A 22,981-nucleotide genomic window follows, 5' to 3' on the forward strand; every position below is an offset into this window, starting at 1 on the left:
TTAGTCTGCAGAAATGTCCTTCTTTCATGTTGTTTTATTGTTCAGTCTGCAGAAATGTCCTTCTTTCATGTTGTTTTATTGTTTAGTCTGCAGAAATGTCCTTCTTTCATGTTGTTTTATTGTTCAGTCTGCAGAAATGTCCTTCTCTCATGTTGTTTTATTGTTCAGTCTGCAGAAATGTCCTTCTCTCATGTTGTTTTATTGTTCAGTCTGCAGAAATGTCCTTCTCTCATGTTGTTTTATTGTTCAGTCTGCAGAAATTCTCTTATTTCGTGTTTTATTGTTTAGACTGCAGAAATGTCCTTCTTTCATGTTGTTTTATTGTTCAGTCTGCAGAAATGTCCTTCTTTCATGTTGTTTTATTGTTCAGTCTGCAGAAATGTCCTTCTTTCATGTTGTTTTATTGTTCAGTCTGCAGAAATGTCCTTCTCTCATGTTGTTTTATTGTTCAGTCTGCAGAAATTCTTATTTCGTGTTTTATTGTTTAGTCTGCAGAAATGTCCTTCTTTCATGTTGTTTTATTGTTCAGTCTGCAGAAATGTTCTTCTCTCATGTTGTTTTATTGTTCAGTCTGCAGAAATGTCCTTCTTTCATGTTGTTTTATTGTTTAGTCTGCAGAAATGTCCTTCTTTCATGTTGTTTTATTCTTCAGTGCCTGACCACATTCACACATTATGTGTAACTCTGTATAGTCTTTGCATCCTTACTAGCTTTCTGACATTAGTGTGTTCCCACTGGCACTGTTTAAAATATTGTGTCCATATTAATTAGCATGTGCCTCAATCCCACTGAACTCTGCTGTCACCTGTCAATCAACGACTCTGCGCCCTGGTGCAGGTTTAATGTCTCCCCTCCCGTCGGCGGAGCACCAAAATGCTTTTCGTTCAACCTCAAACCTTTTTGCTCTGTGAACTGTGGCCTCTGGCGAAGGGCGGGCGGGGGAAAGGAGGGCAACCTCCCCAACTGCGCCTAGCCACTAGCCTCTGCGTAAAACAAAAAAACAAAAGAGTAAAACTCTTAACAGTGGATCACTCGGCTCGTGCGTCGATGAAGAACGCAGCTAGCTGCGAGAACTCATGCGAATTGCAGGACAGATTGATTATCGATACCTCGAACACTTTGCCATCAATCGGAACCCCTGGGTTTCCGTGACCGGGGCAGTCGCAGGCCGCCTTCGTGCGGCCTTCGTCCCCCTAAGTGCAGACCAGGACGGCTCGGTGGGAGTGTTGAGGAGGGGCCTCGGCTTTCTCTCCCCGGTGCGCCCCTCCCTTCCCGCCTCGACGGGAGGCGCCCACGTTCCCCGCATGGTCGAACCTAAGAGGGTTTTATATATGCCGGTGGACTCTGTCTCAAAAGAGGAAAGACCAACCCCCCACTTGTACTATGCAGAGGTGACACCACAGGTTCAGAAGTGGTGTGGCAAAATGCATATTTTATTTTCTGAGGGCTTGAGTTTTTCCTGATCTCATGTTTAATTTTTTATTTATTTAACCTTTTTAACTAGGCAAGTAAGTTAAGAACAATAACTCTTATTTACAGTGATGGCCATCCAAAAGGCAATTGGCCTCCTACGGGATGGGGCTGGGATTAAAAATAAAAATATATATAAAATATAAATATAGGACAAAACACACATCAAGACAAGAGAGACAACACAGCCCTACATAAAGAGAGACCTAAGACAACATAGCAAGGAAGCAACACAACATGACAACAACATGGTAGCAGCACAAAACATGGTACAAACATTACTGGGCACAGACAACAGCACAAAGGGCAAGAAGGTAGAGACAACAATACATCACGCAAAGCAGCCACATATCCAGAGCATCTCAAAGGGTGGTGACATGTCTGGTGAACATGCAGGCCATGAAAGAAGTTGAAAAATGTTCAGCTTTGTTTCAGAACATTCAATTTGGCAATAGTTCTTGTGGAAATTCGTGCAGTCAGCATGCCAATTGCATGCTCCCCTCAACTTGAGACATCTGTGACATTGTGTTGTGTGACAAAACCACACATTTTAGAGTGGCCTTTTATTGTCCCCCAGCACAAGGTGCACCTGTGTAATGTGCATTCTGTTAAATCAGCCTCTTGATATGCCACACCTGTTAGGTGGATTGATTATATTTGCAAGGGATAAATGCTCACTAACAGAGATATAAACTAATTTGTGCACAATTTTAGAGAAATAAGCTTTTGTGCATATGGAACATTTCTGGGATCTTTTATTTCAGGTCATGAAACATGGGACCAACACTTTACATGTTATGTTTATAGTTTTGTTCAGTATAGCTGTTATTGGCAGAGAATTCTGGAACTCTTTCTTATTGGTCTATTAGTTAATTTACCACCTGGCAGGCCAAAACTCCATCCCACCAAAAAGGCTGAAATAGATGGTTGCTGTGGCACGTACCTGTAATCCAAGTCACTGGGAGGCTGAGGTTGGTTTAAGTACATTGAGATGTGGGTCGAGGTTATATTAGAGTTTAGAAATTATGTTGGAATTTAAACTAGGATTGTTTCAAAGTATGTAGTGTAGGTATGCCGTGAATGGCCTCACGGTTGCTGAAAGGAAGGTGAGCACATGGCTAATTGCGCTGTTTGAGCTAATCAATTAGATAAACAAGAAGCAGGTAACTGATGTGGGTAGAGATTGTTAGTTTAGACTGTTGAGATGTGGGAAGAGGTTACGTTAGAATTTATACAGGTATCATATCGACTAATGTAATATAGGTAGGCCATGAATGGCCTCACATACCAGTACAGTAGGTGTCAGTGTATGCACCTAAAAGGTCGATGCAATCCGCCAACCAGATCAAGAAGAATAAGCTGAAATTTCAGGCCTTTCAAACACCTCTTACACTCAAAAGGCATTATCATAATTTTCTCAGTATTATTCCTAACTCATAGTGTGGAAATATATATGCTGTATATATAAAACATAAAAATATGGTTTGACTGAACTGGGACTTTGAGACTGACAATTGCACCACAAACATTTGTGAACAATCACCAGCAGTGGAAATACAATAATATGCCTGTCACGCCCTGATCTGTTTTCTTTATTATTTTGGTTAGGTCAGGGTGTGACTAGGTGGGTATGTTAGTTTTGTCTTGTCTAGGGTTTTTGTATACCTAGGGTTTTGTAAGTCTAGGTTTATGTATGTCTATGGTGGCCTGAATTGGTTCCCAATCAGAGGCAGCTGTTTATCAGTTGTCTCTGATTGGGGACCATATTTAGGTAGCCATTTCCATAGGTTTTGTGGGTTCTTATTCTATATTTCGTTGCCTGTCTGCACTATTCATATTAGCTTCACGGTTTTGTTTTTAGTTTGTTCAGTGTATCATTCGTTTAAAGAACGATGTACGCATACCATGCTGCACCTTGGTCTCCTTACGACGAACATGACAATGCCAACATTACTTGGCCTCACGTAGCCTCAGCAGATCGTTTTAATCTTTATCCTGTGCCAAATATATTTATTCAGTGAGTCTAAATGTTTAACATTAGCTAGCTAGGCTACTACAGCTAACGCTAATAGTTTTGTTAACTAGTTATAGAATGGCTCCTTCTAGCTAGTTTTAGAGGACAACTAAACTGCTTTTAATTAACACACAATCTTGTTTTCCATGAAAATGTGTCTCTCTCACACAGCAAGCAATCAGGAGAGGGTTGTCACTAGTAACCACAGTCAAAGTGCAAAATTGGCTAACTTTAAAATCATGATAAATTAAGACAAGCAATTTTAAATTAAGGTTAGCAGTGTGGTTAGGGTCAGATTTTAAGAAGAGCAATTGTAGAAATGGGTTTAGCCATAATTATGACGCTGTGGTAACTAGTGATGACCTGAGAGGAGCCTGAATGAAGAGAGAAACCAAGTTCAGAGTTAATGGGAAAGGGGATATCTAATCAGTTGCACAACTCAAAGGTTTTGTATAACTAATGCATTTAACCCAACCGCTCTGATTAATCCAACCGCTCTGAATCAGAGAGGTACAGGGGGCTACCTTAATGGACGTTAAACAATGATGTGCTGGTTGTTGAGAGACGTGGTTGATTAGGCTTTAGCTAGGAGACCAATAACGTGAAATCAACATTTCACCATGACATTGGGTTCAGGTTAAAAGTTGACTCTGCAAATCCAATCAGTTTTACACGCTGATTCAACATTATCACAGTTCATTTTTGTTGTTGAAATGTGGAAACGATGTTCAAGCAGTTTTTGCCCAGGGGGCAGTCATAAATGCCATAAATTGTCCACCTTTCACTTAAACAATGGGAATGAACCAGAATGATCCATTTTAGGCAACACCTACTGGAATTCCTTAGTTTTGTTTTCAGTGAAAAACCTTTAGAACAGGCTCAACTTGCCTAACTGCTCAGGTCACTTTCCCCAGGCAATAGGGCAACCTTTAGTCCCTGCTACAACTAAGTTCAACTACCTCTGCCATAGAAATAGAATGAACATAGAGGGTTGCAACCTCTAACCCTGGCACTTTGACTGGTAAAGTCATGGGTGCACACGCAATGGTGCCAGTGCAATCATTTCCATGGTAATGTAGAATGTTCATTCAAATTATGTTAACTGATGTGACTCGTGGAATATAATGTATTTTTTCTAATGTCAGTTGAGTTTAATCAACAAATCACATTATATATTGATGGGTACACTTTCTGCTTTTACTTCCTGCTTTGCTTCAATGGCAGCGTTTCCCAAACTCCGTCCTCACAACCCCAAGGGGTGGAAATGTTGGTTTTTGCCCTAACATCACACAGCTGATTCAAATTACCAAAGCTTGATGATTAGTTGATTATTTGAATCAGCTGTGTAGCACTAGGGCAAAAACCAAAAGGTGCACCCTTGTAGTACCGAGGACCGAGTTTGAGAAACCTGTCCTATAGGTACATTCGCAATTATGCCATAATTTGATTAATTCTCTTTATATGGCCTCTGCTTTATGAATACAGGCCATTCCTGGCCTCCTCCCCTACTGGCGGCAGGTAGCCTAGTGGTTATGCCTCGAACCCACCTACAGTGTCATTGCACCAAACGCTATCCAGCACAGTGGAGGCTGCTGAGTGGAGGACAACTTATAATAACAGGCTGGAATGGAGTGTTATGATCCGTCCTCCCCTCAGCAGCCTCCACTGACACAGCATCATCTGGATATGTGTTCAACAAAAGTTCAACCTTCACCTTCTGCTACCATTTCTGTCAGGCCGTCTTCACATACAGTTTGATGTAATCGTTCGATAAATCGAAGGTTTTCACCACACGGAACGCACTGCAGCGTTCCAGGGGAAATTAATGTACCTCTGGTGTACCAAATTGCAAAGATGGTGTCGTGTGATCGAGGCATTAGAGCATTGGGCCAGTAACCGAAAGATTGCTAGTTTGAGTTGCTGAGCCAAATAGGTGAAAAATCTATCAATCTGTCCTTGAGCAAAGCACGTAACCCTAATTGCCTCAGTGTTGCCGTCAATAATAGCTGATCCCTGGCTGTGACCCCATTCTCTGTAGGATATGCAAAAAAAGCATTTCCATTTCACACCAGGTTAATAAGGAATGGGCACAACATGAATCAATGTGATCCCTGGGATATGAGTCCAAAGGTTGACCCAGCATGGGCAGGGAAGACATGAGGTTCCAAAAACAGGCAGTTAAAGGCAGAACTGTTTTTCTTCTGTGCTTATTTTATATGGCTGTTTTAGCTGTTTCACTGAATAGAGAAGAGGTGGGCCTGTCTACTGTAGTAAAACGACTACTACTTTATCTCAAGTAATAAAATGACATGTCATCAAAGCTCAGTAAAAGCAATAAATGCAATATCTCCAGAGAGATGCTGAGTGTGCCTGCAGGCTGCAGGTAGGCATATATGTGTTGCAACCAATGTTCCCTAAAAAAATGTCAAATTTCAGGTCTGCTGAGTGCAAACTTCAACACTGTGAAAATGCAGCTGTACCCGCTTTAAGATCAGTTTTAACAATGGCCAAGTAGGCTACTGGCTATTTGATCATAATGTAGGCATTCTAGATTGGCCTACCATCAAAAATAATGGATAAAATGCATCCCATAACATTTTGACATGGAAATAGCTGTTCTATCATTCAGCCTACAGTAGCAGCCAATGTGTGGTGTTCAATGTAGGCCTACATTCTGAGACTTTTGAAAAAAACATGCAGGGCTTGACATTAACCTGTTTATCCATTTGTCCTTCAGACAAGGTGACTGTTGATATTGTTGTTTGATGCAAGAAACCACTTTACAAAATAAAATGTATTATTATACCCATACCATTGTTACAGAAAATCAGACAAATTACCTGGCTATCAGCGGAGCCTTGTCTGGCAGCGAAACAGATCATTTAGCCTCATTTACTGCCTTTAAAAAAACATAGCTGATATGGCTGACTTACTTAAACAAATGTGGTTTCTACTGACAATTGAGATGTACAAACTATGGCATTGAGATGTACAATCTATGGCATTGAGATGTACAAACTATGGCATTGAGATGTACAAACTATGGCATTGAGATGTACAAACTATGGCATAAGGGGATGACGAGCGGATAAGAGGCAATCTGTCATTTTGATTAAGACATTAATGAGCGAGCTAGGATGGACATAGTCAATGTAACTATTTGTTCAGCACTTTTTAAATGTACAGAGACAGAATTCAGAACATGGTCCGTTCTTATAGTATTCTCCCTGCACGCCAAGTCAGAAGCATAGGATAAATAAAGGGGGCATATAAGCAGACAATGAAAGCTCTTACACCTTGTTGTGCTGTGCTCACTTGAACATTAAGGTAGCATGGCGGTACTTGTGTTGTCATCAAACTTTGTCATCAAAGTCTGGTATTCTCTGGATTTATGGTGCTTTCAGGACAACTGGGAATCATCAAAAACAAGGTCGAATCATGACGTCAGTGATCTTCAGGTCTAGAAAGAGACCCGAGTTCCCGACTTGGAATTCGAGTTGGATGACCGTTCAAAACGTATTTTTCCAGTAAGAGCTCTTTTTGTTTTAGTTCCCAGTTGTCTTGAACTCACTGAAGTCTGAGATTTGCCTGTTCCGAGTTTCCAGGTGTTTTGAATGCGGCAGAAGTCATGTTGGATTGACAGCATGAATGTTTATCCTTTTAAGCTTGGAAAAGGGACCCTTAAACCAAGACTTAGACCACACACCCGCTCTACTGAATAGCAGGCTAGAAATTGCTTTGCAACGCTTGCAGTTAGCCGCCACTGATTCCTTCCAAACCACTCATTGTTGAATTTGCGATTTCCAACATGTTGTGTAATGTTTATGAGCACAATACATTTTATCTATAATTTCTCTTCCTATGACAAGGATTGAAAAGGATTTGCCAGTAGATTGTCAAGTTTATTCATGATGAGGACTTCTAGCTTGCTAGCTAAGGTATGATGTTGACATAATCAGTCCAATCAAAGCTACTGTAGATATAACGTGATTTGATGTAATTTTATCTGTGGCCAATGACCTTGAACCTTCTTGAACGGGCACTTCTAATGTAACTCTATGGCAGCACCCAGGGTGCTTGAATTTTTTAGCTCTCCCTGTAGAGTTCGCGGTGACGTAGTGTCCCCGTGAGTGACAGAACACTGAGCCAATCACGGCGCAACTAGAGAACATTACCAACTCCATATTTTCCACTGGCTGCCCCACCAGCACAGAAAGCACTGAACTAGGCTGAAACACCTTCATTTTGGAGCTGCCTTACTCAAGAAAGCAAAAAAGAGACCATGTTTATATGCAGCTTTATTAACTAAAATATTATTATATATTGTTTGAAAACTGTTATGTGACACGTATTAATGCCAAAATAACATGCAAAACAGGCAACAACAAAAACATGTGTATATATATATTTTTTAGCTCAACAGATGGGGCTCGAAACAGGGTCTTCCCCGCCTGCCCTGAATGATGGTTCGCCACTGAAATGATGATACATTGGTTGCAACAGTGTAGTTCCCACACTTGCGCCACTACAGCGGGAGCTGCTCACGTGACGCAAATATTGTCCTCCTATTTGTTTGCTTACGTGCCTCTACTGCCACACCTCCTTACTCGGAGAGGTATATTAATCTGTTTCCCATTTGAGCTCCAGTCAGTTAGTTAGGAATACACATCTCCATAGGACTTTACGCCTCTAGGCTTTTTAATGACTAACATGGAGGAGCAACGGTATCCGGTTAATGTCCGACTGATTGGAGTAATGCACAAGGAGAAAAGCAAAGTATGGATACTTGATGCATGTAATACTACTGCTGCTGTTATGGGATATTTCTCCAGATTTCTGCATGAAATGTACAACTATTTTTTTATGCCCGTTAAATTAATAATTTCCCGAAAATGGTTGATTCTTTTTTGCTGTATTTTGTGAGTGCAATTAACTAAAACATTTATTTTTGAATTTGACAGCAATGATTTAATTGATATTTATAACTTATTTCAAATGTCCAGATGTACATGACATCGGTGCTTTGGTCAGATCAGAATGACATCATTGTTTACAGAACCTTCAAGGACTTCAAGACACTTAATGTAAGTTACATCATCAACTACAATTCAAATTGTCTGATCTAATGTAGGCTACATAAATGCAAAATATAATATGGAGCCATGCTTTTCTTACTTATGCCAAACTTTTTATCCAAAACAGGAACAAATGAAGAAAAAATTCCCACCTGCGAACCCACTTAAAAATCGGACAGAATTATTCCTAGATTTCGAGGTAGGCCTATGTTTTACTTTTAATATCACGTTGCCGGTTGATGTCTATCATTTGTATCCTTTATATAACTAATAAATAATTCATTAGTAATCGTCGTATATTCCTTCGTCAGACTGGAGGATGAAGATAAACACAAAGAATAATGGTCCAAGCAAGTCCGTGGTCCAGCTCAAGTTTTTGGAGAAATACTGCCGCGAGCTCCTCAGCTGTGACCCGCGCGTCTCACAATGTCCTGAACTCATCCGGTACTTCCACCCCAAGGACCAAGATCTACAGCCAGAGTTTGCCAAGAATAGGTAGATTATAGTGAGAATTACACACATTGCTTAGGGAATACCACTGTGTCCTGAGCATTACGCACAGTATTACGCACAAGTGGATCGACTTCAAATCCAGTGTCCCGTTATGTTTTGGTGATTTAATTCAGTACAATAAATAGTTATACATTTACAATGTGACTTCCTTCCTCAGTATCATGATCATGCCTTCAGAGGATTCCGCTGGACATGACAAGAGTGTCAACATTGGAAACGTTACCCAGCCGTTCGTAACAGAGGCATACCGGTGCATGGCACCCTATGAGACCAAAGACACCAAGAACCGGCCGTTCAAAGTGGCCGTGGACGAAAACTTGGACGTGCTCATCAAAGACAAAGCAGGTGAGAGAACGTCTGCTGTGATTTGCCATAAAGTATAATGAGCATGTATTTTCCTTTGTAATAAACATGTAAAATCGCATCACTTTTAATCTCTGCACGAATGTATTGACTCTGTGACATGTAATGGGTTTGAGAGAGCTGATCATAACTGTCCATCACCAGTCTAACCCCTCTCCCTCTGCTCCCAGGCTGGTGGCTGGTGGAGAATGAGGACAAGCGTATGGCCTGGTTCCCTGCTCCATACCTGGAGAAGGTAGAGGGGAATGAGGATGACGATAGTGACGAGTCCTATGGAGAAAGTAAGAGACCATCATCTCTTATCCCTGACACATATGTATTTTTGTTTTCTATAGCCTGGGAGGGGATCATCAGGGGATCATCTGCAAAAATGTTCACATCAACAAATATATAAAACATTCACATATAGCTGATGCACCAGCGTCAAGACATACACTGCAAATACTGTACTGTGCATGTACTGCAAGGTGTGGACAACCATTGACAGTATATTGCCATATATTGATGTTGCACCTATCCTAACATTCTGAATCGCCCACAAATAGGTGTGCTGTACAGTGCTGTCAGAAGCTACAAAGCCACAAATAGAGACGAGGTGTCTATGGACATTGGCTCAGTGGTGGAAGTCCTGCAGAAGTCTGACAATGGCTGGTGGCTGATCAGGTATGTTACTGAACAACACCTGTCTGACTAAACAGGAAGAATACAGTAGCTATAGCTGTAAAAGAGAAGCATGACTTCCAGACTGTCGGAACCATGGAATCAAAATGATTAGAACTCGTACTAATTCTATGGTCAGATGACAGCAAATGCATTGAGAGAATGGAAATTGAAAGGGAATTGAAAGTCATGGTGCAGACAGACATGCAGAGTATCATCGTCCGTCCATCAGATATCATGCGGAAACAACAACGCTGTAATTATCTCACTACATTACAAGGTATCATTAGTTGATTCTGAAGAACCCAATACCAGAGATAGCTGAGCCATTGTCTGCTCAATGCTCTTTTGAGACAACCTCTCAGCGTGTTCTGCCCCTATCATTAGAAAACAGTTGGTAGCTTCCCCTTGGAAGTTGACGTGACTGAATTACTTAGCTGTTATCTTTTCACTGAATCAAATCCAAATATTTTCTTGACAATGGCCGTGTCATTGAACAGAACAAGGATATGAACAGAACAAGGATATGTCAATAACCTAATTTTGACAAAAATGCAGATATAACCTTCCAGACGTCAGTTCAACATCTAGTTTTGATTTACATTTGGTTGATTTGCGATCTAATGTGAATTCACCAAAAAATGGTTAAACGTTGGGTGAAAAAAATAAAAAATTCCCTTACATTGACTTTTTTCAAATCCAATCAGTTTTCCATGTTGATTGAACGTCATCACATGGAATTACGTGGAAACAACACTGATTCAATCAGTTTTTGCCCAGTGGGTTATAATCTCAAATTCTCAATTTGTTTCTTACTGCATACCTTTTTACTAAACAGTACGGTCAATATAGTATGTAGTAAGATTAGTACACAGTATGCAGTTTAAGTAAGTAGTAGCCAAGCTAGATTTCGGACACGGCCATTGACTTGTCAATTTAAGTGAAAGCTAGACAGACAAATGTGTACAAAGGCCACAGACTTGTCGTCTATCATTACCTAGGATAACATATTGTACCAAGGCTTTGACAACATTGTGATTTCTGATATGAAATCCAAACTCATGTCAGTTTCCAATTTCTTATTTCTCCTCTTGACAGATACAACGGCAAGAGCGGCTTCGTACCTGCCATGTACCTGCAGCCCTACAACAACCCCCGTGTCCGCCTGGCGGCTCTCAACCTGGTCCACAGCTCCAGCTCTGACCACACGCTGGCCGGACACTCCCACGAGCGCAGCCATTCCCAAGGCAACATCCTGCAGCTGCCCGGCTCCCAACCTTCCACACCAAATCAGCTCAAGCCTACCGACAAGCTCAAGTCTCATTCTTTTAATGTTCTAACTGTGCCTCAGCCTAGCCCTTCACCTGTGATGGTCACCACCCCCACCCCGACATACCCTAGCAAGGGCACTCCAACGCCTACTATTATGGTGGAGGTGGACGGGGAGGTGGATAGACGCAAGCGCAGCCGCGAGGGCAGCATGGGAAGCGAGGGCAGTGACTTCAGCTTCAGTGACGACCTCAGTTCGTCATCCTGCAGCTCGTCACTCAACCTGAGCCGTGCCGACATGGACGAGCGTCTCCGGCGCGCCCGCACACCGCCGCCCCTGGTGGCCGACCGTCTCAACCCCGACAGCGGCGTGTTGGAGGGGAGGATGGTCCACGGAAGATCTGACCCAAACCTGTTCAAGATGGCCCCAACCACCCCCAAGGTGCCCCCCAGGCCCAGGGTGCAGGAGATCCTGACACGCTGCACTACAGTCACGCGCAAGAACGCCTCCAAAGCCAAGCTGTCGCCAGCGCCCGCTGTGATACTGAGCCGCTAAATAGGAGCAGTGTTGACTCAAAATGGTGGTGGGTCCAGACCCACTGGTGAGTCATGGGTAGCCAGTTCCTCCTTAGCCTTTTAAAACCGAGGGTGCAGACTGGGTTGTGGCCAAGACATGTGGTGTCTTGGTGGGTTCCAGGAAGAATCCAAAGGCTTTAGCACAGAAAGTCACTGTACTAGAAGCTGGACTGTGGGACTTATCCGTTATGAAGTTACCTGAACATGATTACGCTGTGTTTTAAAGTGTTTAACTGCCTTGGGGCTGGTCATGTAACCATGAGTTGTGATATGGGAGGAAGAATCATACATTACTGTAATACTCTGAGTCACATATTGAGTCTTTATTTTTTTAATGTGGAAGTTTACTTCTTGCTCTGTTCGTCAGGCCTACTTCCATGCACCTGGAGATGGATACTGATAACTGCATTGTAAACATTATTTTAATGCTGTCTATTAATTCAGGATTTATTTTGTGGATGAACAAATATTACGGTTAGGGGTTTACTGTCATTTGTCTACATTCCTGTTTTAATGAATAATTTCTCTTCACTTAATGTGAAGTCAGGTCATATACTGGTATAATTAAAATATACACTTTTGTGAATAAACATTCAGTAGCAATTTTCTGTGATTGTCATGAATTAGTGTCTTCTATTAAATCCAAAAATGTGTTCTCATAGTTTCCACTGTATAGCCTTTTAATCTATGGATCTCTATTTTTCCATACTGGAAAACTGTTATTAGCAACTATGGTTGATTCCATATCATATTGTACTGCAAACTGCAACATATTGTAATACATTATTATACTAAAATAACTATAGATAACATATCTTGTACTGCAAAAAGCAATAAATTCTAATACTAAAATAACTTGTCCGCCTCTTTGAATGGAGATAATATCCTGATTGAAACTTAACAGGATGTTGTGTGTGTGTGACATACGCCACTGGTACAGATGACACTGGTTCCATCTCTTTTCATCCATAGCAAAGCACCCAATTTCTCTCTCTTGGAGTCACCATTTCTATCCACCGCTAGCTTACTATGAATTGTACTCTTATACTGTTAGAGCTCTCCCCGAGTCCACTGATTTATACTGTTAGAGCTCTCCCCGAGTCCACTGGTTTATACTGTTAGAGCTCTCCCTGAGCCCACTGGTTTACTGTTAGAGCTCTCCCAGAGTCCACTGGTTTACTGTTAGAGCTCTGAGTCCACTGGTTTACTGTTAGAGCTCTCCCCGAGTCCACTGGTTTACTGTTAGAGCTCTCCCTGAGTCCACTGGTTTATACTGTTAGAGCTCTCCCCGAGTCCACTGGTTTATACTGTTAGAGCTCTCCCCGAGTCCACTGGTTTACTGTTAGAGCTCTGAGTCCACTGGTTTATACTGTTAGAATACTCCCTGAGCCCACTGGTTTATACTGTTAGAGCTCTCACCGAGTCCACTGGTTTATACTGTTAGAGCTCTCCCCGAGTCCACTGGTTTATACTGTTAGAGCTCTCCCTGAGCCCACTGGTTTATACTGTTAGAGCTCTCCCCGAGTCCACTGGTTTACTGTTAGAGCTCTGAGTCCACTGGTTTACTGTTAGAGCTCTCCCCGAGTCCACTGGTTTATACTGTTAGAGCTCTCCCCGAGCCCACTGGTTTATACTGTTAGAGCTCTCCCCGAGTCCACTGGTTTACTGTTAGAGCTCTCCCCCGAGCCCACTGGTTTATACTGTTAGAGCTCTCCCCGAGTCCACTGGTTTACTGTTAGAGCTCTCCCCGAGTCCACTGATTTATACTGTTAGAGCTCTCCCCGAGTCCACTGGTTTATACTGTTAGAGCTCTCCCTGAGCCCACTGGTTTACTGTTAGAGCTCTCCCAGAGTCCACTGGTTTACTGTTAGAGCTCTGAGTCCACTGGTTTACTGTTAGAGCTCTCCCCGAGTCCACTGGTTTACTGTTAGAGCTCTCCCTGAGTCCACTGGTTTATACTGTTAGAGCTCTCCCCGAGTCCACTGGTTTATACTGTTAGAGCTCTCCCCGAGTCCACTGGTTTACTGTTAGAGCTCTGAGTCCACTGGTTTATACTGTTAGAATACTCCCTGAGCCCACTGGTTTATACTGTTAGAGCTCTCACCGAGTCCACTGGTTTATACTGTTAGAGCTCTCCCCGAGTCCACTGGTTTATACTGTTAGAGCTCTCCCTGAGCCCACTGGTTTATACTGTTAGAGCTCTCCCCGAGTCCACTGGTTTACTGTTAGAGCTCTGAGTCCACTGGTTTACTGTTAGAGCTCTCCCCGAGTCCACTGGTTTATACTGTTAGAGCTCTCCCCGAGCCCACTGGTTTATACTGTTAGAGCTCTCCCCGAGTCCACTGGTTTACTGTTAGAGCTCTCCCCCGAGCCCACTGGTTTATACTGTTAGAGCTCTCCCCGAGTCCACTGGTTTACTGTTAGAGCTCTCCCCGAGTCCACTGGTTTATACTGTTAGAGCTCTCCCCGAGCCCACTGGTTTATACTGTTAGAGCTCTCCCCGAGTCCACTGGTTTACTGTTAGAGCTCTCCCCCGAGTCCACTGGTTTATACTGTTAGAGCTCTCCCTGAGTCCACTGGTTTATACTGTTAGAGCTCTCCCCGAGTCCACTGGTTTACTGTTAGAGCTCTCCCCCGAGTCCACTGGTTTATACTGTTAGAGCTCTCCCTGAGCCCACTGGTTTATACTGTTAGAGCTCTCCCCGAGTCCACTGGTTTACTGTTAGAGCTCTGAGTCCACTGGTTTACTGTTAGAGCTCTCCCCGAGTCCACTGGTTTATACTGTTAGAGCTCTCCCCGAGCCCACTGGTTTATACTGTTAGAGCTCTCCCCGAGTCCACTGGTTTACTGTTAGAGCTCTGAGTCCACTGGTTTACTGTTAGAGCTCTCCCCGAGTCCACTGGTTTATACTGTTAGAGCTCTCCCTGAGCCCACTGGTTTATACTGTTAGAGCTCTCCCCGAGTCCACTGGTTTATACTGTTAGAGCTCTCCCTGAGCCCACTGGTTTATACTGTTAGAGCTCTCCCCGAGTCCACTGGTTTACTGTTAGAGCTCTGAGTCCACTGTTAGAGCTCTCCCCGAGTCCACTGGTTTATACTGTTAGAGCTCTCCCCGAGTCCACTGGTTTATACTGTTAGAGCTCTCCCTGAGTCCACTGGTTTATACTGTTAGAGCTCTCCCCGAGTACACTGGTTTATACTGTTAGAGCTCTCCCAGAGTCCACTGGTTTATACTGTTAGAGCTCTCCCAGAGTCCACTGGTTTATACTGTTAAAGCTCTCCCCGAGTCCACTGGTTTATACTGTTAGAGCTCTCCCCGAGTCCACTGGTTTATACTGTCAGATCTCTCCCGGAGTACACTGGTTTATACTGTTAGAGCTCTCCCTGAGTCCACTGGTTTATACTGTCAGATCTCTCCCAGAGTCCACTGGTTTATACTGTTAGAGCTCTCCCGGAGTACACTGGTTTATACCAGAGATCCCAGACTTTAATCAAATGTGACAGACAGATAAAAAGGGTAATGTGGCAAAGGAATGACGGCTTGACCTTTTCACCCTTTCCTGTCTCATGGTTCCTCATGGTTTTATGTTAATTAAGTTAAGTCTTCAAACACTCTTTTACATTAACATATTGGTTGATGTTTAAAATTAATACGAACATATTAAAAAGAGAGCACAATAAATACAAGGCATACATTTTATTCCAGATGCATTTGTAATCATGACAAACAAAATGTGTTGTTTATGTGGAAGAGCAGGACTGCACAACAACATACAAATATAAAAATTCACAAGCACTTTTCTGTTGAGAAGAATGGGGAAGAAGTTACGGGTAGAGCCTCGACAATTCCTGACCTCTAGTAGCAGGCTTCCACTAGGTACCATTAGTAGGCTTCCAATAGCACCCAGAGTTTTTCCCGATGAGCTAACATGGTCAGGAAAAACTTGTGGCACTATTTATGAAAAATGACACGGTTTTCCAAAATGGCTGCCAGCCAGGCCTATCGACCTCAAAACCAGTTTATTATAAAAGGTCGTTCAGGACCTGCTTCTCTGTCAGTGTCTATAAAGCCACACTGTTGCTCCAGGCAGTGGTCCATGCTGAAGGAGACTCCCGCGGGTTCACACTCAGGCATCCTTAGTGGGCTTGATGTCAGACAGTCTGCCATCAGCTGATGATTGCCTGGAGGGGTGGAAGGGACGCTGCAGACAGGAGGATCTTAGCCTCTGTTTGGTCTCCCCGGTCCTCCTCTCTTGAACTCTCCTCACTGCCAGAGTGATGGTTGCCATTTTCTTTTCCGTTCTGTCCATTTTCTTCCCTTTGTCTCCTGACTGAGGCTTTCCTGGTGATACTGACTTCATCATCATCATCATCCTCCTCCTCCATGTTGGCCGGGCAGTTGGTATCTTCCTCGAGACCATCATCCTCCTCTGCCTCTCCCTCATTCCATCTCTCCTCTCCATCCCCCTGTTCCTTAGTCCCATCTCCACCCTCACCTCGTCGCTTGTCAATCATGAACAGAGGGTGTGGCACCTGAAGAGAGGCGGTGTCCATCTCCTCATCCTGCGAGTCCATACTGCAAAAGGATATGACATCACACATCAGCAACAAACAACAAAGGAGGTCAAATATCCATATAATTCACGTGTCACACAGACCCATGTTTGCTCTGTCGTATTTCCTGAAGCTGGACTCTAGCTGGATTCTTATTGGGTCTTAAGACCATGTTGAAGAATTAGGCTCTGCTGCATACTTCCTATCACATCATACATTAGGGTACTGCAGAAGACCTCTTTATGCTTGACCCATGACAATGACTTTCTAGATAATGACTTCAAATAATCATTCTTCAAACCTGACCTACAGCCTCATTCTTCCAGACATTTCAGTGTTGATTTACCATGGTACAGTATGTGATTGTACAGCCTCTGATTGATCTCCTGCTGATTCCAGTACCTGGTTATCGCTGTTAACATTCCTCAGTAAGTTTGTTATTCATCATTACAGTGCTGACAAAGCTTATAAACGGTGTCCCAAATGGCACCATATTCCCCATGTAGTGCACTACTTTAGACCAGAGCCCTAGTGAAAAGCAGTGCACTTGTATATAGGCAATTGGGTGCCATTTGGGAAACAGCCATAGAGAGGGAATGTGGTTTCAGAATGAAGTCTACTACAGTAATTACAGTAAAAACATCAGTTTGGTTACACAGGTATTGGTCTCAAACCACAGATATGTGAAAGTCATCTCTCTGAACAACAACAGCCATTGTTCTAGACTCAGATTAGATCTAGAGCAACCTTCGCGTGGCATACTGTCAACGCTGATAGGTCGGATGACTGCGTCTTGCTACGAAGTTACTTAGAAGGCTACAAGGAAACATGAAATCAACCAATTGAACATGTCTTTCACTTCAGAGAAGCGAATCCTAACAATTGCTTAAGTCGAATTTCCACTTCAGTCAAAGCAATGATATTGATGGAAGACTAAGTGAAACACACTTAAGTGTATGTTAGAATCTGTTTTAGGGGCGAATCCTGTCATCGCTATCAATCACTATTAAAAGAAACTCGAAACAATGAAATGTGTTTTTTATTCTGAATCTTTCTAAAAGCAATGTATTTGGAAAAACATTTGAAAGTCATTAGGCAAGGCTGTGTAGTGTTAGTATAAGCCCTGGATTGTGATTGGTGGGTGTTGTGTTTAAGGCCCTCCCCTGGTCACCCTCACCTGGCTGGAGCTCCTGTCACTCTCATCTTCTGCCACATGTAGTCCAGGAACATGGAGGCCTGCAGCAGACGGCCGATCCTTTGCATGTGCCTCTCTGCGGGGACGAAGTGTCAAATCAAACAAGGGAACTATATCAACAAACACGTAAAGATGCGCACACACAATCAGCAGACACCATCACTAACACACACAATCAGCAGACACCATCACTAACACACACAATCAGCAGACACCATCACTAACACACACAATCAGCAGACACCATCACTAACACACACAATCAGCAGACACCATCACTAACACACACAATCAGCAGACACCATCACTAACACACACAATCAGCAGACACCACCACTAACACACACAATCAGCAGACACCACCACTAACACACACAATCAGCAGACACCATCACTAACACACACAATCAGCAGACACCATCACTAACACACACAATCAGCAGACACCATCACTAACACACACGATCAGCAGACACCATCACTAACACACACAATCAGCAGACACCATCACTAACACACACAATCAGCAGACACCATCACTAACACACACAATCAGCAGACATCATCACTAACACACACACAATCAGCAGACACCATCACTAACACACACAATAAGCAGACACCATCACTAACACACACACAATCAGCAGACACCATCACTAACACACACACAATCAGCAGACACCATCACACACACAATCAGCGGACACCAACACACACACAATCAGCAGACACCACCACTAACACACACAATCAGCAGACACCATCACTAACACACACGATCAGCAGACACCATCACTAACACACACGATCAGCAGACACCATCACTAACACACACGATCAGCAGACACCATCACTAACACACACAATCAGCAGACACCATCACTAACACACACAATCAGCAGACACCATCACTAACACACAATCAGCAGACACCATCACTAACACACAATCAGCAGACACCATCACTAACACACACGATCAGCAGACACCATCACTAACACACACAATCAGCAGACACCACCACTAACACACACAATCAGCAGACACCACCACTAACACACACAATCAGCAGACACCACCACTAACACACACGATCAGCAGACACCACCACTAACACACACGATCAGCAGACACCATCACTAACACACACAATCAGCAGACACCACCACTAACACACACAATCAGCAGACACCACCACTAACACACACAATCAGCAGACACCACCACTAACACACACGATCAGCAGACACCATCACTAACACACACGATCAGCAGACACCATCACTAACACACACGATCAGCAGACACCATCACTAACACACACAATCAGCAGAGACCATCACTAACACACAATCAGCAGACACCATCACTAACACACAATCAGCAGACACCATCACTAACACACACGATCAGCAGACACCATCACTAACACACACAATCAGCAGACACCAACACACACACAATCAGCAGACACCATCACTAACACACACAATCAGCAGACACTTTCTCTGGCATCAGTGGTTTGATTCCTTCATTATTATTCAGAAATTAAAACATCATACATCATCTGCATGGAGGTAGTTGTCATGTCTGGCGTGAGTCTATACATCAATGTGATTAACACGCACACCCCACCTCACCAGTGTAAGGTATGAGTCCCTCCAGGTGTGCGCGTGCTCCTTGGTACTGGAGCAGCTCTTCAGGGGAAAGGTGTGTGAGCATCACCTGGATCACAGCCTGGGCGTCCAGACAGCTCCGTGCATTGGTGTTCCACACAGCACAGTAGCGCAGCATAGACTCTGGGGGGGGGGAAGTAGAGAGAGTCAGGGTTAGGATTACACGGACCATTACCATACACAGAGCTTTATCACGGGCCATTACCATACACAGAGCTTTATCACGGGCCATTACCATACACAGAGCTTTATCACGGGCCATTACCATACACAGACCGTTACCATACACAGAGCTTTATCACGGGCCATTACCATGTGGCTCCATCACTATATTGGATACCCACCAAGCACAAAACGTTTTCAGAATGTTCTGCAACGTAGTAAAAACAGTGTTTTTTTTGGGCCAGCTTAGTATATTCCAATCCTTTCTGACCTCACCTTTCTGGTCCTGACGTAGCTTCAGCACAGTCTTCTCCAGCTGCTTAGCACCATCTTCCCCCTGGCGGATCGCTAGAGGCCACACAGGAAAGTCACGAGTTCACAGACAGTACACACAGAGTAACCCACATCAGATATAGAAGCCTATGATCCTGGCACACATAACCATGGTCATGGCACACCATACATAACCTAAGTTCAATGGCCAGTCTATTAAAGACTTACATAACTGCAACTTTCCCTACAAACTGCATTACTTTTGACCAGAGCTCTATGGTGAGCAAAAGTAGTGCACTAGATAGTAAATAGGGTTTGGGATGCAGCCTAGTACGCATCATCATGACCTAAGTGACCCATCCCATCTACAACCCCATTCTAGACCCTCTAGTGTCAGTATGACGGTCCATTGTTATGTCAATACAATGACCTCTGACCAATCCTTCACTGTCAAACATGGAACCCTAGTCTCTCCCATACAGTTATTTTAATGGATTTTAACACTAGAAGTGCCGAGGCAGTCATTTTAACTACATATGAATTTAAAATGTGTATATACATATGCCATTTTTAAAAGCCATTACCCTTCAGTTCTTGACTTGTCCTAAATAAGTATTTTTAACACACGTATGTTATATGTTGTTAGAATTTCAATATGTTAAACATAATGTGTTCTAAGTAGTTTTAAGAGGACATGTTGTTTTGGAGCTGCACTAGTGTGTTGACCATATACACGATGTTCCCAACACCAACATGCCTAAACACTGAGTACGTGAACACTCCTGTGTTTATAAACTGTACCTTCATTTAGCTCAGAACCTGATCTCTCTCAGGCCATGTACAATAGGCCCGAGACGGAAGTAAACGGTCCGAGACGGAAGTAAACAGTTCGAGACAGAAGTAAACAGTCCCAGACGGAAGTAAACGGCCCGAGACGGAAGTAAACGGCCCGAGACGGAAGTAAACGGCCCGAGACGGAAGTAAACAGTCCCAGACGGAAGTAAACGGCCCGAGACGGAAGTAAACGCTCCGAGACGGAAGTAAACGCTCCGAGACGGAAGTAAACGCTCCGAGACGGAAGTAAACGGTCCCAGACGGAAGGCTCCGGGCAGGGCTCCGGGCTCTGGGCAGCCGAGCAGAAATGGAGGAAAACTCGCCTCCCTGCGGACCTGGCATCCTTTCCCTCCCTCCTCTCTACATTTTCCTCTTCTGTCTCTGCTGCTAAAGCCACTTTCTACCACTCTAAATTCCAAGCATCTGCCTCTAACCCTAGGAAGCTCTTTGCCACCTTCTCCTCCCTCCTGAATCCTCCCCCCCCCCCCCCCTCCTCCCTCTCTGCAGATGACTTCGTCAACCATTTTGAAAAGAAGGTCGTCGACATCCGATCCTCGTTTGCTAAGTCAAACGACACCGCTGGTTCTGCTCACTGCCCTACCCTGTGCTCTGACCTCTTTCTCCCCTCTCTCTCCAGATGAAATCTCGCGTCTTGTGACGGCCGGCCGTAACAACCTGCCCGCTTGACCCTATCCCCTCCTCTCTTCTCCAGACCATTTCCGGAGACCTTCTCCCTTACCTCACCTCGCTCATCAACTCATCCCTGACCGCTGGCTACGTCCCTTCCGTCTTCAAGAGAGCGAGAGTTGCACCCCTTCTGAAAAAACCTACACTCGATCCCTCCGATGTCAACAACTACAGACCAGTATCCCTTCTTTCTTTTTCTCTCCAAAACTCTTGACATTCGTCCTTGGCCAGCTCTCCCGCTATCTCTCTCAGAATGACCTTCTTGATCCAAATCAGTCAGGTTTCAAGACTAGTCATTCAACTGAGACTGCTCTTCTCTGTATCACGGAGGCGCTCCGCACTGATAAAGCTAACTCTCTCTCCTCTGCTCTCATCCTTCTAGACCTAACTGCTGCCTTCGATACTGTGAACCATCAGATCCTCCTCTCCACCCTCTCCGAGTTGGGCATCTCCGGTGCGGCCCACGCTTGGATTGCGTCCTACCTGACAGGTCGCTCCTACCAGGTGGCGTGGCGAGAATCCCGTCTCTCACCACGTGCTCTCACCACTGGTGTCCCCCAGGGCTCTGTTCTAGGCCCTCTCCTATTCTCGCTATACACCAAGTCACTTGGCTCTGTCATAACCTCACATGGTCTCTCCTATCATTGCTATGCAGACGACACACAATTAATCTTCTCTTTCCCCCCCTTCTGATGACCAGGTGGCGAATCGCATCTCTGCATGTCTGGCAGACATATCAGTGTGGATGACGGATCACCACCTCAAGCTGAACCTCGGCAAGACGGAGCTGCTCTTCCTCCCGGGAAGGACTGCCCGTTCCATGATCTCGCCATCACGGTTGACAACTCCATTGTGTCCTCCTCCCAGAGCGCTAAGAACCTTGGCGTGATCCTGGACAACACCCTGTCGTTCTCAACTAACATCAAGGCGGTGGCCCGTTCCTGTAGGTTCATGCTCTACAACATCCGCAGAATGACCCTGCCTCACACAGGAGCCGGCGCAGGTCCTAATCCAGGCACTTGTCATCTCCCGTCTGGATTACTGCAACTCGCTGTTGGCTGGGCTCCTGCCTGTGCCATTAAACCCCTACAACTCATCCAGAACGCCGCAGCCCGTCTGGTGTTCAACCTTCCCAAGTTCTCTCACGTCACCCCGCTCCTCCGCTCTCTCCACTGGCTTCCAGTTGAAGCTCGCATCCGCTACAAGACCATGGTGCTTACCTACGGAGCTGTGAGGGAACGGCACCTCAGTACCTCCAGGCTCTGATCAGGCCCTACACCCAAACAAGGGCACTGCGTTCATCCACCTCTGGCCTGCTCGCCTCCCTACCACTGAGGAAGTACAGTTCCCGCTCAGCCCAGTCAAAACTGTTCGCTGCTCTGGCCCCCCAATGGTGGAACAAACTCCCTCACGACGCCAGGACAGCGGAGTCAATCACCACCTTCCGGAGACACCTGAAACCCCACCTCTTTAAGGAATACCTAGGATAGGATAAAGTAATCCCTCTCACCCCCTTAAAAGATTTAGATGCACTATTGTAAAGTGGCTGTTCCACTGGATGTCATAAGGTGAATGCACCAATTTGTAAAGTCGCTCTGGATAAGAGCGTCTGCTAAATGACTTAAATGTAATGTAAATGTAAAACGTCCCGAGACGG

At 44.3% G+C, this 22,981-nt stretch overlaps 1 protein-coding gene and 1 pseudogene across 1 annotated transcript; one reads left to right on the forward strand and one right to left on the reverse strand.

The window, feature by feature from the left end:
- Positions 1–8,121: 8,121 nt before the first annotated feature.
- On the forward strand, positions 8,122–12,786 carry LOC135559492 (NADPH oxidase organizer 1-like; annotated as a pseudogene).
- A 2,836-nt stretch (positions 12,787–15,622) lies between these two features.
- Positions 15,623–21,001, reverse strand: LOC115118208 (sarcoplasmic reticulum histidine-rich calcium-binding protein-like). Its single transcript, XM_065014411.1, has 4 exons — positions 19,807–21,001; positions 19,333–19,491; positions 17,672–17,765; positions 15,623–16,516 (listed from the first exon to the last, which is right to left on the reverse strand). The coding sequence occupies exons 2-4, from the start codon at positions 19,484–19,486 to the stop codon at positions 16,108–16,110; spliced, it is 657 nt and encodes a 218-aa protein (XP_064870483.1). The 5' UTR covers positions 19,487–19,491; positions 19,807–21,001; the 3' UTR covers positions 15,623–16,107.
- Positions 21,002–22,981: the final 1,980 nt, after the last annotated feature.

This window comes from Oncorhynchus nerka, unplaced genomic scaffold, assembly GCF_034236695.1.
Source record: "Oncorhynchus nerka isolate Pitt River unplaced genomic scaffold, Oner_Uvic_2.0 unplaced_scaffold_3279, whole genome shotgun sequence".
NCBI classification, from domain to species: domain Eukaryota; kingdom Metazoa; phylum Chordata; class Actinopteri; order Salmoniformes; family Salmonidae; genus Oncorhynchus; species Oncorhynchus nerka.

What these genes read in the sequence shown, in the direction of transcription:
- LOC115118208 (XM_065014411.1), bottom strand. Translation starts at nt 19,486, where the DNA reads ATGCTGCGCTACTGTGCTGTGTGGAACACCAATGCACGGAGCTGTCTG. An exon ending in GGGACTCATACCTTACACTG is followed by an intron (nt 17,766 to 19,332) that starts GTGAGGTGGGGT and finishes TCGTCCCCGCAG; the next exon opens with AGAGGCACATGCAAAGGATC. An exon ending in GTGACAGGAGCTCCAGCCAG is followed by an intron (nt 16,517 to 17,671) that starts GTGAGGGTGACC and finishes ATCCTTTTGCAG; the next exon opens with TATGGACTCGCAGGATGAGG.